General features: G+C 50.0%; 4 protein-coding genes across 4 annotated transcripts; 2 read left to right on the forward strand and 2 right to left on the reverse strand.

Annotated features, from left to right (window-relative positions):
• The first annotated feature begins 1,116 nt into the window (after positions 1-1,116).
• On the forward strand, positions 1,117-16,797 carry LOC100093316. Its single transcript, XM_039910866.1, has 5 exons — positions 1,117-1,476; positions 2,286-2,410; positions 2,840-3,236; positions 3,862-4,205; positions 16,415-16,797. Exons 1-5 carry the CDS (start codon positions 1,170-1,172, stop codon positions 16,748-16,750), a joined length of 1,509 nt encoding a protein of 502 aa, XP_039766800.1. The 5' UTR covers positions 1,117-1,169; the 3' UTR covers positions 16,751-16,797.
• Positions 2,105-2,561, reverse strand: LOC100093323 (histone H2B type 1-O). The gene has a single exon (XM_001515443.5). The coding sequence runs from the start codon at positions 2,531-2,533 to the stop codon at positions 2,153-2,155; it is 381 nt and encodes a 126-aa protein (XP_001515493.2). The 5' UTR covers positions 2,534-2,561; the 3' UTR covers positions 2,105-2,152.
• Positions 2,817-3,301, forward strand: LOC100093330 (histone H2A type 1). The gene has a single exon (XM_001515382.5). The coding sequence runs from the start codon at positions 2,852-2,854 to the stop codon at positions 3,242-3,244; it is 393 nt and encodes a 130-aa protein (XP_001515432.1). The 5' UTR covers positions 2,817-2,851; the 3' UTR covers positions 3,245-3,301.
• On the reverse strand, positions 5,367-6,146 carry LOC100680898 (histone H1.4-like). Its single transcript, XM_003430277.3, has one exon. It carries the CDS (start codon positions 6,089-6,091, stop codon positions 5,420-5,422), a length of 672 nt encoding a protein of 223 aa, XP_003430325.1. The 5' UTR covers positions 6,092-6,146; the 3' UTR covers positions 5,367-5,419.
• Positions 16,798-16,815: the final 18 nt, after the last annotated feature.

Genomic DNA, 16,815 nt, shown 5'->3' on the forward strand with positions numbered 1-16,815 from the left:
GAGCTCTTAGTAGGACTTTGAAGAGGGGAAGAGAGTTAGTTTGGGGGAAGTGAGGAGGGAGGGCATTCCAGGACATTGCTCTTTCCATTAAGCCACTATCCCAGAGCTTAGTATAGCACTTGATATATAGTACACACTTAACAAATACCATTAAAAGTATATGTAGAGAAATGGTGTGGCTTAGTGGAAAGAGCACAGGCATGGGAGTCAGAGTTTGTGAGTTCTAATTCCCGCTCTGCCACTAATCAGCTGTGTGACTCTGGGCAAGTCACTTAACTTCTCTGTGCCTCAATTCCCTCATCTGTAAAATGGGGATTAAGTTGTGAGCCCCATTTGGGACAACCTGACTACCATGTATCTACCCCAGCGGTTAGAACAGTTAGAAGAACATAATAAGCGCTTAACAAATACCATCACTGTTATTATTATTATGTCCCGAGTACTAAGCGCTTGGCAAAGTCCACATCACTAGAGTGGTAGACACAACCCCTGACCGTGTATCTTACAGTTTAAGCACCGTGTCTTTTGTATATCGGGGAGGAAGGCTTTTCGTGTTTCAATATCACATCTAAAACAAACCTTGAATTACAGAAGCAGCTTCTATTAATTCATTCATTCAGTAGTATTTATTGAGCGTTTACTATGTACAGAGCACTGTACTAAGCGCTTGGAATATACAATTCAGCAACAGATAGAGACAATCCCTGCCCAATAAGGGGCTCACAATCTAATCGGGGGAGACAGAGGGACAAAAACAAGACAACATAAACACGATAAATAGAATCAAGGGGCTGTACACCTCATTAACAAAATTAATAGGGTAATAATAGACTGTAATCCCGGTGTGGGCAGGGATTGTCTCTCTTTATTGCTGAATTGTGCTTTCCAAGAGCTTAGTTCACTGCTCTGCACACAGTTAAGTGCTCAGTAAATACGATTAAAGGAATGAATGAATGCTTCCTCTCTACCCCGTCCTCTCTGTCCCTTCCCCCTTTCCGCTGCGCCCATGATTTTGCATTTTCCCCGCCTCGTTTCCTATGATGAGGGGGGAGGAAGGGGGACGGAAAGCGCGGCTCGGCCTTTCTCAAACAGGTCGGCCCACAGCGTATATAAAGGGACCTCACTTAAACCTTAGTTGTTCAGCATTGGGTATCTGATTCGGTGTTATAATGTCTGGTCGGGGCAAAGGCGGTAAGGGGCTGGGGAAAGGAGGTGCTAAGCGGCACAGGAAGGTGCTGCGGGATAACATCCAGGGCATCACCAAGCCCGCTATCCGCCGTTTGGCCCGTCGCGGAGGAGTCAAGCGCATCTCCGGGCTGATCTACGAGGAGACCCGCGGGGTGCTCAAGGTTTTCCTGGAGAACGTGATCCGCGACGCCGTCACTTACACGGAGCACGCCAAGAGGAAGACCGTCACCGCCATGGACGTGGTCTACGCCCTAAAAAGGCAGGGGCGTACGCTTTACGGCTTCGGAGGCTAAATTTTCTTCTTGCTCTTAATAATTCTAAAGGCCCTTTTCAGGGCCACCCACTATTTCATTTAAAAGAGCTGTTTGCTTTCTAAGCCACATTACTGGCCCTCGACTTACATTAACTACAGCAAATTAAGCATTGCCATTAGCTCGTTTACCTAGAACACGAACTGGCCCGACCTCTACAGTAAATATCAATCAGTACTGGCTGCATCCCTCCTTCCAGCAACCGTAGCAGTGCTTGTTCTCCTTCCTGTTCCATTACTTCTCTCCCCCTTAGAAGGTCAGAAAGTTTTCAAGGAAAACGTGGGTGGCTCTGGAGAGCCTTTGGGTTCGCTGAGTGAGAAGTCTCACTGGCAGTTTTAGTTGAGTGGGCAGTACATCCCTACTCTTGACAACTGTGTGACTGGGCAAGTCAACTTCTCTGTGCCTGAGTTACCTCATCTGTAAAATGGGGATTAACTGTGAACCTCAAGTGGGAGAACCTGATCACCCTGTATCTACCCCAGCGCTTAGAACAGTGCTCTGCATATAGTAAGCGCCTAACGAATACCATTATATTCTATCTCAAATAAATTAAACTTATTGATAAGTGAAGCAATTATAGCTCTTTCTGAGAAACTATGGGTGGCTCTGAAAAGAGCCTTTGGGTTCGTTGAGCGAGAAGCCTCAGGGGCAGCTTACTTGGAGCTGGTGTACTTGGTGACGGCCTTGGTGCCCTCGGACACGGCGTGCTTGGCCAGCTCCCCGGGCAGCAGCAGGCGCACGGCCGTCTGGATCTCCCGGGACGTGATGGTGGAGCGCTTGTTGTAGTGCGCCAGGCGGGAAGCCTCGCCGGCGATGCGCTCGAAGATGTCGTTGACGAACGAGTTCATGATGCCCATGGCCTTGGACGAGATGCCCGTGTCGGGGTGGACCTGCTTCAGCACCTTGTACACGTAGATGGAGTAGCTCTCCTTGCGGCTCCGCTTGCGCTTCTTCCCGTCTTTCTTCTGCGCTTTGGTCACCGCTTTCTTGGAGCCCTTCTTGGGCGCCGGGGCGGATTTGGCCGGATCAGGCATTTTGAAAGTGCGGGGTCCTACCAACTTACGTAATACTGTTGAATTGGGGATGCCTGGTATTTATAGGGTATGCATGCAAATTAGGTTTCCTTTTTAAAACCTCTGATTGGAGAATATCCTGTTTCCGCTCAATGCAAATGACCGGATTCTAGTTCTAAGGGCCTATTGGCTGTAGTTAACAAAGGGATTTTTTTCTGACCAATGAAATGGCTCCTTTTTGGCTCTCGGCAAAACCTATAAGAGTAATCGGTGCAGCTCCCCCTCACTGCATTCCTTCTCTTGTGAAAGGTCTTATATTGCTGTTAGCTTACTGCCACTATGTCTGGCCGCGGAAAGCAAGGAGGCAAAGCCCGCGCTAAGGCCAAGTCCCGCTCGTCTCGGGCCGGGCTGCAGTTCCCGGTGGGCCGCGTCCACCGGCTGCTGCGCAAGGGCAACTACGCGGAGCGGGTGGGGGCGGGCGCGCCCGTCTACCTGGCCGCCGTGCTCGAGTACCTGACGGCCGAGATCCTGGAGCTGGCGGGCAACGCGGCCCGCGACAACAAGAAGACCCGCATCATCCCGCGGCACCTGCAGCTGGCCATCCGCAACGACGAGGAGCTCAACAAGCTGCTGGGCAAGGTCACCATCGCCCAGGGCGGCGTCCTGCCCAACATCCAGGCCGTGCTGCTGCCCAAGAAGACCGAGAGCCACCACAAGGCCAAGGGCAAATAAGCCCCACGCGAAGTAGCCGAGAAACAATCTGAACCCAAAGGCTCTTTTCAGAGCCACCCACACTTTCAGTTAAAGGGTTGGACACGTACGCATGAAAATGGGAAAAAAGTAATCACTGAACACTTAGAAGAGAAAATCGAGTTATTTATTAGCCCACCCCTTGCCAGTGAGCGTCTAATCGCTGGCGAAGTTCATATAAAAAGTGAGAGTAAAAGCTCCCACAGGTTTCGTTCGGGAGACAACATAACTAGAACCAATGAAAAATGAACACTGACAGGGAAGGAAAACACTGGGTGGGAGGGACGATCAGGTGGATTTTTGAAAATTGGAAGAAAGGAAACTTCTCAAAACTAAGGTGGAATCAAGGCCAGAAGACGCAAATCGGCGGTCCCTTTGGTTGGGCGGGGAAATAGCCCTTTAAAGGAGAGGAGGGGAACGGAGAAGTGGCGAAACGGAGGCTCGCAGCGGGAAAGTCGGGGGTGGAGCTAGACTTTTCAAAAGAAAGCCAATCAGTGGAGAGCGCGCGACTTTTGAAATTTTTTTGTCCAATCAAGAAAGACTTCATCCTATATAAGCCGCTACCGCTACTCCCTGTTTAGTTCCTGTTGCCGAGTAAGTTGCCGGCGCGATGGCTCGTACGAAGCAGACGGCCCGCAAGTCCACCGGCGGCAAGGCGCCCCGCAAGCAGCTGGCCACCAAGGCGGCCCGCAAGAGCGCCCCGGCCACCGGCGGCGTGAAGAAGCCTCACCGCTACCGGCCCGGCACCGTGGCGCTGCGGGAGATCCGCCGCTACCAGAAGTCCACCGAGCTGCTGATCCGCAAGCTGCCCTTCCAGCGGCTGGTGCGGGAGATCGCCCAGGACTTCAAGACGGACCTGCGCTTCCAGAGCTCGGCCGTCATGGCCCTGCAGGAGGCCAGCGAGGCCTACCTGGTGGGGCTCTTCGAGGACACCAACCTGTGCGCCATCCACGCCAAGCGGGTCACCATCATGCCCAAGGACATCCAGCTGGCCCGCCGCATCCGCGGAGAGAGGGCTTGAACCTCCCTGTTTGCAATATCCAAAACACCCCCAAAGGCTCTTTTCAGAGCCACCCATGTTCTCATTAAAGAGCCGTACTGCTTGTTTTGACGCTCTATTTTCGGTTGAATAATGACGCGTGTCTCAGATCAGCATTTCTCCTTTATGCTGCTCATCTAGCACTAAGGCTCCTCTACCCTGCCATTAGTAAGAGGAAGGAAGTCCTTAAAAATTGCCCTCTTGCCCGGCTTTCATCGTGTATATCGCCCAAAGGCCTGCCACTTTAGAAAGGCTATTGGAGAGCAAGAGTACTTGAATTCTCCGTACCTTCTAGCAGAGTCCAACCCTACCACTCAAGGCTCTTTTATGAGAGCCACCTCTATTTAAGTGCTGAACCAACATTATCAAATGAACTTTCCAGTTGGTAAAAAAACATTATTTTTACGTAAGGAGGAAAGCAGCAGGGTGTAGTGGATAGAGCACGGAATAAGTAGTAAATGAGTCATGGGTTCTAATACGTGCTCTATTCCTTGTCTGTTGTGTGCCCTTGGGCAAGTGGATTTATCTGGGCCTCAATTACCACCTCATCTGGAAAATGGGGAGTGAGACTGAGCCCCATCTGAGATAGGGACTGCGTCCTACCCGATTTGCTGCTATCTACTCCAGTGCTTAGCATATGAGCGCCTAAGGGCCAGTCCAATCCAATTTGCTTCTATGCCCTCCAGCGCTTAGTACAGTGCTTGGCACACAATCGTCTAACAAACGCTATAACTGGCTCACAGTAAGCGCTTAACCAGGGTTGTGACATTTAACTTTCCTTACGGTGTGCATGCTAAATTCTGGAGAATTGGGAAAGTGTCCCAAAGTGGCCTACGGCAGAATTGATAATATATGGAATTCATTACTCATTCCCTCTCCACTGGAAATTTGCTATGATGGAAACACGTCTGCTAATTATGTTGTGCAGTGCTCTGGCACGCAGTAAGCTGGCACGCAGTAATACGAGTGAATGAATTAATATTTAAGGAAGCTGCCTTATCTCCCTCCCGCCAGGGAACAAGGTACTAACGACGTGTAACTAGCTCTTTGTCTGAGATCTGTGGGTGGCTCTGAAAAGAGCCGTTGGGGTGTAAGAGAAAAGTGAACGCAGGACCTTTCTACTTCTTCTTGGCCGCCGCCGCCGCCGCCTTCTTGGGCTTGGCTGTCTTGGGCTTTGCAACCTTCGGTTTAGCCGCTTTGGGCTTCACAGCCTTAGGCTTGGCCGGACTCTTGGCTGCTTTCTTAACCGCTTTGGCCTTTTTGGGGCTCTTGGCAGGTTTCTTGGCCGCCGCCGGCTTCTTGGCTTTCTTCGGGGTCTTTTTCACGCTCTTTTTGGCCCCGGAAGCCGCAGGCTTCTTGGGCTTCTTGGCGGCGCTGGCCGATTTCTTGGGCTTAGCCGCCGCCGCCGGCTTCTTGGCTTTGGGCTTGGCCTTGCCCTCGGAGCCGGCCGCCTTCTTGTTGATCTTGAAGGAGCCCGAGGCGCCGGTGCCTTTGGTCTGCACCAAGGTGCCCTTGGCGACCAGGCTCTTGAGCCCCAGCTTGATGCGGCTGTTGTTCTTCTCCACGTCGTAGCCGGCGGCGGCCAGCGCCTTCTTCAGCGCGGCCAGGGACACCCCGTTGCGCTCCTTGGACGCCGCCACCGCCTTGGTGATCAGCTCGGACACCGAGGGACCCGCGGCCTTGCGTTTGGCTCCGCCCGCCGGCTTCTTCGGCTTCTTCTTGGTCGGGGTCTTCTCCGCGGGGGCCGGGGCTGCGGGAGCGGCCGGTGGAGCGGGAGCCGTCTCGGACATAGCGACTGCAGTGAGGAAAAAATTCCGCAAAAAGAGAAAGTCGGACGAACCAAAAGAGTGAGAGACCTTTGCAAGCGCGGGGTGTATTTATAGGGCGGAGCTGCGCTGTGATTGGTGCGCTGTCCAACCCGCCTCGCTCCCGGCCCAGACCTCTCCGCTCGGCTCCGGAGTTGTGTTTGTTACCTCTCAAAAAACGATAAATATCGAAAATTCTCAGGAATACTTGGACTTGATTTCTAGCGGTATATGAGGGGAAGACCCTCAAGCTTCCCTCGGATTCCTTTTCGTTCGTGAAACCACACGCTTTCGTTCAAAAATCTGGAAAAATCCCTTCGGTTGCAGGCGAAATTCGGTCAAGATGGACAAAACTTTCCGATTTCATCGTAAATTGCTAATTAAACATTATACCTGCGGTTGCCGGACCACTCGGGGTTGATTCCCTAGATCCTTAGCCTCTGTTCTGGACAGAAAGCCAGTTGCTGCTCCTGAAATTTTCGGGACAAACTCGTGTCTCCGTGGGGGAAGTAACACAGCCTCTTAGGTGGCTTTGCCTGAGTAGTTGAAGGCTCTGCTATTGCTCAGACTCGTTTAGTTGAGGGGAACTGGGGGTCCCTGGTGGGTTTTATTGGGGTCCGGGGCTCTGAGCACGTACCTAGGTGGCGTCACGGCATTTGTCCCTCGTGAATCCGGTTCTTTGAGAAGTCAGGGGGTCAAATCGGGACTTTAATCGCCCGAGGACTGGGGGCGGGGCGACCCCATCCAAATAATAATAATAGTATTTGTTAAGCGCTTTCTATGTGCCAGTCACTGTACTAAGCGCTGGAGTTTATAAAAGCAAATGGAATTAGAGAGGGTCCTTATCCCACTGGGGCTCACAGTCTCAAATCCCCATTTTACAGATGAGGTAACTAATTGCACAGAGAAGTTAAGAGACTCGCCCATGATCACACAGGAGGCAAGTGGCGGAGTTGGGATTAGAATCCGTGACCTCTGACTTCCAGGCCCGGGCTCCATCCACTATGCTATGCTGTTTCTCTTCCCTTCAGACATAACAAAGCAGTTGGGGAAAATGTTGAGAAACAGTGTTAGTAGTGGGGGTTATATGGAGGAAAGTGAGGAGGCTACGGGCGAGAATATAGTCCTGCGTAAAATGACATCAATAACAAAAATTAATAATTATATTTGTTAAGCACTTACTATGTGCCAAGCACTGTTCTAAGCGCTGAGGTAGATATACGGCAATCAGGTTGGACACAGTCTATGAGTACTACAGGCCTTCTGTGCTAGACACCATTCCCACTCTTGAGGAGCTTATTCTGTGCAGAGCACTGTACTAAACTCTTGGAAAAGTGCAATACAACAGAATTAGCAGACACTGTCCCTGTCCACAATGAGTTTACAGTCCTTATTTCTTCATACCCAACCTCAGCATGTGGGTATATATGTTTATACTAGTAAAATTGTTATTATTTTTACTACTATTCTTAAATTTTGCATTCAACAAGTCTAAGTAATCCCTGACCTACTCAGTCTGGACAACTGCATGGACAACTCAGAGACACAGGAAAACCAAGGCGTCACCACCCATAAGTGATAATGATAATCATAATAATAATAAAAATACTGGTACTTGTTAAATGATTACTACGTGTCAAGCACTGTTTTAAGCACTGGGATAGATGCTTGGGTGGGTGTAGCCCTTGTCCAACATTGGGCTTACACTCTTAATTCCCATTTTTTCCAGATGAGGCAACTGAGGAACAGAGAAGTTAGCTAATAATAATAATAATAATAGTAGTATTAGTTAAGTGCTTACTGTGTACCAGGCACTGTACTAAGCGCTGGGATAGACACAAGTAAATCAGGTTGGACACAGACCCTGCCCCACTTAGGGCTCACACTGTCAATCCCCTTTTTCCAGATGAGGTAACTGAGAAGTAGAGAAGTGAAGGGACTTTCCCAAGGTCACACAGCAGACATTTGGCAGAGCCGAGATTAGAATCCAGGTCCTCTGACTCCCAGGCCCGTGGACTTCAGTCCACTAAGCCAAGCTGCTTCTCACCACACCATGACATCACTGTCCCACAACTTTGCCCCACACCCAATTGACCTGACCTCAAAAGCCTTGTAAGAGAGCAGGGCCAGAGAGGAGGCCATGACATCGGTAGGGGCCACCCATAAGGAAAGGGAGAGACATGGGGGGTGGCCCTTTCCCTAAATCATTACTTGGGAGAGTATTCCTAGCACCCCTATTTTCCCTTCGCTCCTTTTCTCTTCCCCTTCTCCCCATCTCCCCCTTTATTTGATTGTTCCAATGCCCCAGATTTCTGGTAGCTGCTTTATTTATATTAATGTCTGTTTCCCCATCTAGACTGTATGCTCATGGTGGGCAGGGAAATTGTCTGTTTATTGTTTTATTCTACTCCCCCAAGTTCATAGTCCAGTGCTCTGCACATAGTAGGCACTAGATAAAAATGAATGAATGAAGACCAAAGCCCATGCTCTGTGGTCCAGAAACTGCCAATGGATACTTATTGCCAAGTAACTATGTCCAATCCCGCTCCCATTCACTAAGTCAATTTTAAAGGGACATGTCTGGTAGGCTTTAATATAACCAGTCCAAATCCAGAACCATTCACTCATCAATATTTAATCAGACTGGAGATAACACTCTCAAACAGTAGTCAATCAGTAATCAGAATATGATTATACTGGGTTTGAAGGTGAGGGGGTTAAAATAGGACCCTTCTCTGGTGTTTCTGATGAAACTGAACTATCCAGTCACACCCTTGATTCCCTCAATGCCCACTGTGATTCCCCCACCCCCACCCCAGGGCCCTGGAGAAATAATTCTGTAGGGGAAGGGGACCTGGGTCTTTAAGATGGAGGTGATTGGGCTGGTCTGGGAGCTGGTTTTTCTGGAGGGGGGAGCTTGAGTGTGCTGGGCTTTGTGTGGGAAGGGACAACAGGGAGAGAGAGAGAGAGGTCAGTGTGTGGGAGGACCTCCCTTATGACGGGAGGATTGGCATGGGGCAGGCTCTCCTGGCGACGAAGCCCTAAGAACAAAGCCACACAAGTCCCGATCTTCAAGAAGAGACAGAGAAGCAGGGAGGCAGCCAGGTCCACAGGGGTGAAGAAGAGCCAAAAGGGGGAAGAAAAATTGTCTTCGGTCCCAGGAGGCTCAGAAGTGGCTGTTGGTGTCACTGGAGAAAAAATATCAATCAACCGATCAATCGGAGCACTGTATTAAGTGCTTGGAATTGCACAGAGAGTTACAGTAGAGTTGATAGACATGAACCCAATCCTCAAGGAGTTTACGATCTAGTCGGGGAGATTGACATTAAATTAAATTTCAAATGGGGAAGGGGCAGAGTATAAAGACATAGACGTAAGTGCTTTGGGGCTGGGGAGGGGTGAAGAGCAAAGCACTTAAAGGGATTAGACCCAAGTAAATAAATGTCACCGAAGGGAAGGTAACTAGGTAGGAAAAAGAGATATTAAGTCAGGGAAAGTGCGCTGGAGAAGGTGTGATTTTAGCACTCAATCACCTTACCCTCTCTTACCTCCCCTAGCTGCTCTCCTACTACAACCCTGCCCGCACACTTCACTCCTCAAATGCCAAACTTCTCACTGTACTTCCATCACATCTATCTCACCACCGACATCTCACCCACATCCTGCCTCTGGCCTAGAATGGCCCTCCCTCCTCATATCCAGGAGACAGTGACTCTCCCCTCTTCACAGCCTTACTGAAGGCACGTCTCTTCCAGGAGGCCTTCGCTGAATAAACCCTCCTTTCCTCTTCTCTGACTCCCTTTGGCTTCACCCTGACTAGTTCCCTTTAAAATGGTACTTATAGTAATGAATACAGTAATGGTATTTGTTAAATGCTTACTATGTGCCAAGCATTGTTCCAAGTGCTGGGATACATAGAGGATAAACAAGTTGTCCCATGTGGGGCTCACAGTCTTAATCCCCATTTTCCAGCTGAGGTAACTGAGGCACAGAGAAGTGAAGCGACTTGCCCAAAGTCACACAGCTGACGAGTGGCGGAGTCGGGATTAGGGTCCACGAACTCTGACTCCCAAGCCCGTGCTCTTGTAAGAGGACCCAACTGTTTAAGTGATGAGGAAGGTCTGAAGAAGCAGCAGAGAACTGGAGTGGGGAGACATGAGATTAGTCAGGAAAGGCTTCCTAGAGAAGTGTTCATGAGAAGCAACATGGCCTAGGAGAGAACTCTAAACCCAGCTATATCACTTGTATGCTGTGTGACTTTGGGCAAATCACTTCACTTCTCTGTGCCTCAGTTTTCTCATCTGTAAAATGGGCATTTAATCCTACTCCTTCCTACTTCCACTGTGAACCCCATGTCGACGGGGACTGTATCCAACATGATTATCTTGCATCCACCCCAGTCCGTGGCATATAATAAGTGCTTAACAAATGATATCAGTTAATCACTTAATTGTATATATTGAGCACTTACTGTGTGCAACGCACTGTATAAAGTGCTTGGGAGAGTACAGTACAACAGAGTAGGTAGACCCGTTTCCTGTTCATAAAGAACTCAGGGTATAGAGCTGGTCTGTGGAGAGGGGGTTGATGGAGGGGGAGGGGGAGGAAAGGACAGGCTTCATCTCTCTAAGGACAAGGATGGGAAATGTGGAAGGGAGGAGATGGGTCCAGGAATCTCATCTGGGATTGAAGGAGCACAGGCCTTGGAGTGAGAGGACCCCATGTCTAATCCCAGCTCTGCCTTGTGCCTGCTGTGTGACCTTAGACAAGTCACTTTACTGGGCCTCAGTTTCTTCATCTGTAATATAGGAATTCAATACGTGTCCTCCATCCTATTGGACCCCATGTGGGTCAGGGATGGTGTTGGACTAGATTATTTTGCATCTACACCAGCGATGATTACAGTGATTGGACTATAGTAAGCATTCTTTTTTTAATGGTATTTGTTGAGCGCTTACTTCATCGGGCCAGGCACTATACTAAGCACTGGGTAGGCACAGGGTAATCAAGTCGGGAAGCCCATGGCTTAGCAGATAGCAAACAGGCCTGGGAGTCAGAAGGATCTGGATTCTAATCCTGCTCCACCATTTGTCTGCTGTGTGACCTTGGTCAAGCCATTTGACTTCTCTATACTTCCTTTAAATTCTAGCTCAGGGCCACTTCCTCCTGATGAGCACCACCCACTAATCCAGTCTTTGTCCTCCTCCTCCTCATTCTCTATCCCCAACCCCTCTAGCCTGCTCTAGTCACGACAGAATCCTCACGTATTACTCATGTGGACAGTGTGCTTGTCTTGACTCTGCTGTGCTCCCTGCAGATAGGGAATTACCGTATTTTCTACAGGATTTCAAGCTTCTGGTTTTATGAATTTCCTAGTGCTCAGAAAATCTTTCCTGACTGAGGAACTAGGAAGGAGACCTAGGGGAAAGTTGGGATACCGTAGATGGAGGGGGGCCATATTAGGATGTCATGGGGTGGAAACTCACCCCGCCTCTTCACTGTGAGCCATGTCCCAGTTATATTCTGCACTATCTTTTCCCCTTCTGTGGTGAGAGCCTGGATTCGGCAGAAGTACCTGGTCTCATCCGCCTTCGTCAGGTCTCTGATCTGCAGAGACCCGTTACCTTTCTTGGGGTCCCCGACCAGAGAGCGGCGCCCCTGCTTGTCCTGGGAGGAGTCAAAGATCACTGGCCCATGGAAATTCCGCCATTTCCAGATGATGGTCACCTGTGTGGGCTGGACCAGCCTCCAGGTGAGGAAAAACCTGCACGGGAGGGTGACGGTGCTGCCCTCGGGGGCCGAGATGCTCGGGAGCTGATCCACGCAGAAGTTTCTTGGAAAATCTGGAGACACACGGAGGGAGACAGAGACCGTCCGCTGCCCAAGCTGGAGGGAGAGATCCGCACCCCCTGCCACTAAGAAGGGCTCGGGCAGGGGGTGGGTGTGAAGGGGCAAGTGCGGAACTTCTTAGGATGGCCGGATCCTGGGGAAGGAAGGTCAGGGGACTTTGGGGTGAGCACTGGGGGCTGGGAGGGCACAGGGATACCCGATCTCAGCCCTGGTGGCTGTTAGGGAAACACTGGGACACACTTCTGCTACCTCTCAGTTTCCAGGTCAGAGATAGCACTATCCTTCACTAGGCCCCCATCACCTCCCCTGCTCCCAAACCCTGATATACACACACATATTCACATACAGACACTCACACATCCCCATATAGACACAAACACAGACACTTCCCACCTCCCATGGGGGTACGGAAGGGCTCCAGACTGTCTCAACCAGCCCCTCTCAATCAGGCTCTAGCCTCCTCCCCCCCTCCTCTTTGGCTCTAATCGTGTCCCACATGAGACTCCGGAGCTGTGAAGGAGGAAAGAACAGGTATTGAATCCCCATTTTGCCAATGAGGGAACTGAGGCACAGAGAAGTGAAGTCACTTGCCCAAGGACCCACCGCAGGCAAATGGCAAAGCCAGGATTAGAACACAGGGCCTCGCACTCCCAGGTCTATGCTCTTTCTACTAGGCATAGATAGGCACTCACATAGATACACTTGCACATATAGGCAACCACACTGAAACACACACTCAGCAATCAATCAGTCACTCATATTAAATGAGCACTTACCGTGTGCAGAGCACTGGACTAAGTGCTTGGGAGAGTACAATATGACAGCGAGCTTATATACCCACACAGAAACACATAGACCCACACAAATGCATACATACTCATATACTCACACACAGAAACATTCACCAAGACACATGCATACACACACACATTCGGCTCACCTTGTTGCTCCACACTCCAGAATGGCAACCCCAGCAGCAGGAAAGCCAAGAGGGGCCTCATTGTCCCCTCCCCGTCCCACTGGGGGGACCTGCTGGGGGTCCTCGTCCACCCTCCCCCTCCTTTTCAGATGCTCTCCAACGGTTAGGAGACGGTGGCTTGACTCCGATTGGGAAAAGGACAATCTGATGAAGAAAGAAGGGCAGGAACGAGTCCCTCCACCCAATACCTTCACCCCCGGGCTCCCCCAGAGGTGCCAGAGTCAGGACCCAGCACTACCAGTATGGGGGGGAGGGGGGGCAGGCTGTGAAGCCCAGAAGGGGCAGGAAGAGGTGGAAGTTATAGGCATCCCGGATGGGTGGGGATGTTGATGGGGAGGGTGGTAAGAAATCAGTCATTTCCTCTTTCCTTCAAACTTCACTCATCTTCTGCCGAGAGCTGCCATGATCCTCCTTACATATCCTTCCTCTAATTCTCTACCCACATGCCACTTCGTCTTGATATGGCTATAACCCTCCCCTGTTTCTTCTCTCTCTTCTCTAACTGCTCCTAACACCTCCATTCCAGATTGCCCTTAGACCAACCTGATTAGTTTGTACTTACCTCAACATGAGATATGTACTGTGCCCCACATATAGTACGTGCTTAACAAATACCATTAAAAATGTAATATCCACTTCACTTTTCTGGGCCTCGATTACCTCTACTGTAAAATGGGGGTTAAGATTGTGAGCCATCTTGATCATCTTGTATCTACCCCAGCACTTCATACAATGCCTGATACACAGTAAAACTTAACCTATTCCATTAAAAGAGAAAATACTAAGCATGTTTTAGAGAACAGTAGAGTTACTAGACCTGATCCCTGATTTCAAGGAGTTTACAAATGAAGCTAGCAGTTTGTAACTTCCTCTCTTTCCCCTGTTTTCTTTCCCCACTTCCTCCTTTTTTTAATGTTGTTTGCTAAATGTTTACTGTTTACTATGTGTCAAACACTGTTCTAAGCACTGGGATAGATACACGTTAATCAGGCTGGATATTGTCCCTTCCCACCTGGGACTCAGAGTCCAAGTAGGAGGGAGAACAGGTATTGAATCCCCATTTTACAATTAAGGAAACTGAGGCCCAGATAAGTGAGGTGCCTTGCCCAAGGTCACACAGCAGGCAAGTGTTTTGGCTTCAAAACTCTCCATCACCTGGCCCCCTCCTACCTCACCTCCCTTCTCTCCTTCTACAGCCTTGTACACTTTGCTCCTCCGCCACTAACCTCCTCACTGTGCCTCGTTCTCACCTCTCCCGCCATCGACTCCTGGCCCTACCACTGACCTGGAATGCCCTCCCTCCTCACATCCACCAAATTAACTCTCTTCCCCTCTTCAAAGCCCTACTGAGAGCTCACCTCCTCCAGGAGGCCTTCCCTGACTCATCCCTCTCTTTCCTTCTGTCCCTTTTCCCCTCCCCATTCCCCCTACTCCCTCCCTCTGCTCTACCCCTTCCCCTCCCCACAGCACATGTGTATATTTGTATATATTATTTATTACTCTATTTATTTCATTAATGATGTGTATATATCTATGATTCTATTTATCCTGATGGTACTGATGCCTGACTACTTACTTGTTTTGTTTTGTTGTCTGTCTCCCCCTTTTAGACTGAGAACCCGTTGTTGGGCAGGGATTTTCTCTATCTTTTGCTGAATTGCAAATTCCAAGAGATTAGTACAGTGCTCTACACACAGTAAGCGCTCACTAAATACGGATGGATGGATGGATGGATGGATGGATGGATGGATGGATGGATGGATGGATGGATGGATGGATGGATGGATGGATGGATGGATGGATGGATGGATGGATGGATGGATAGATGGATGGATGGGTGGATGGGTGGATGGATGGATGGATGGATGGATGGATGGATGGATGGATGGATGGATGGATGGATGGATGAATGAATGAATGAATGAATGAATGAATGAAAGTGGAGGAGCTGGGATTAGAATCAAGGCCTTTTGACTCCAGGGCCCATGCTCCTTCTATTAGGCCACCCTACTTACTCTGATCCTCCATGTACACCCTCCATGCTACTTAATACATCGTATTGTACATCGTATAATAATAAATCATTGTATTATTTATTAAGCGGTTACTATGTGTGGCACTGTACTAAGTGCTGGGGTGGTACAAAGAAATCAGATTGGAAACAGTCCCTGTCCCGCATGCGTTTGGGCACTTATTGTCATTCAATCAATCAAATGCTTTCTTGTGCACAGAGCCCTGAACTAAGCGCTTGGGAAAGTCCAATTCAATAGACTTGGTAGACACGACCCCGATCAGAAGCATCTTACAGTCTAAGTACCGTGTCTCTACTTTATCGGAGAAAGCCTAAGGTTTCTTTTCATGTCTCAAGATCACGTTTGAAGCCAACTTAGAATTATGGCTACGAAAAGGAACAACGCTTGTCTCCATAATAGTAATAATAATAATGTTGGTATTTGTTAAGCGCTTACTTTGTACAGAGCACTCAGGGTGGCTCAGTGGAAAGAGCTTGGGCTTGGGTGTCAGCGGTCATGGGTTCGAATCCCCGCTCTGCCACTTGTTAGCTGTGTGAGTGTGGGCAAGTCACTTCACTTCTCTGGGCCTCAGTTACCTCATCTGTAAAATGGGGATTAAGACTGTGAGCCCCACGTGGGACAACCTGATTATCCTCTATCTCCCCCAGCGCTTAAAACAGTGCTCTGCATATAGCAAGCGCTTAACAAATACCAACATCATTATTATTATTATTCTAAGCGCTGGGGTAGATACAGGGTAATCAGGATGTCCCACGTGGGGCTCACAATCTTAATCCCCATTTTACAGATGAGGTAACTGAGGCCCAGAGAAGTGAAGTGACTTGCCCACAGTCACACAGCTGACAAGTGGCGGAGTCGGGATTCGAACCCATGATCACTGACTCCCAAGCCCAGCTCTTTCCACTGAGCCTCTGAGCCACGCTCCATCGTAATCACTATAACAATTATGACATTTGTTAAGCGCTTTCTACGTGCCAAGCACTGTTCTCCGCACCGGGGTAGACACAAGGTCATCGGGTTGTCCCACGTGGGGCTCACGGGCCTCATCCCCATTTTCCAGATGAGGGGACTGAGGCCCAGGGAAACGAAGGGACCCAGCAGAGAGGTGGCGGTGACGGGATTAGAACCCACCTCCTCTGGCCCCTGCTTCTTCGCTGTGCTTTCTCAATGCGCTTCCTCTCTTCCTGTCACCCCTGTCTCTTCTCCCCTCCCTCACCCTAGTTATTAACTGTTATTAATTTAGCAGAAGAGTGCTCTGCACATAGTAAGCGCTTAACAAACACCATAATTCTTCTTATTATTATCACACCACCCATCCGACCTCCCGCGCGGGCTCGTTTCCTACGGGGGGGCGGGGAGGGGGGCGGAAAGCGCGGCAGCAAATCGGCAGTTCTCAAACAGGTCGGAATCTCGCCTATATAAATCGCGTTGGGGGGCGAGGGGGAGGTTCATGTGTGTGTGGCCTTCGTCATGTCTGGGCGCGGTAAAGGCGGTAAGGGGCTGGGGAAGGGAGGTGCCAAGCGGCACAGGAAAGTGCTGCGCGATAACATCCAGGGCATCACCAAGCCCGCCATCCGCCGCCTGGCTCGCCGCGGGGGCGTCAAGCGCATCTCGGGCCTCATCTACGAGGAGACCCGCGGGGTGCTCAAAGTTTTCCTGGAGAACGTCATTCGTGACGCCGTCACCTACACGGAGCACGCCAAGAGGAAGACCGTCACCGCTATGGATGTGGTCTACGCTCTGAAGCGTCAGGGTCGCACGCTCTACGGTTTCGGTGGTTAAGTTTCAGCCCGAGCTTGCTTCTAACGACCAAAGGTCCTTTTCAGGGCCACCCAAGTGGTCACGCA

The sequence above is a fragment of the Ornithorhynchus anatinus genome, chromosome X5 (genome assembly GCF_004115215.2).
Source record: "Ornithorhynchus anatinus isolate Pmale09 chromosome X5, mOrnAna1.pri.v4, whole genome shotgun sequence".
Taxonomy (NCBI): Eukaryota; Metazoa; Chordata; class Mammalia; order Monotremata; family Ornithorhynchidae; genus Ornithorhynchus; species Ornithorhynchus anatinus.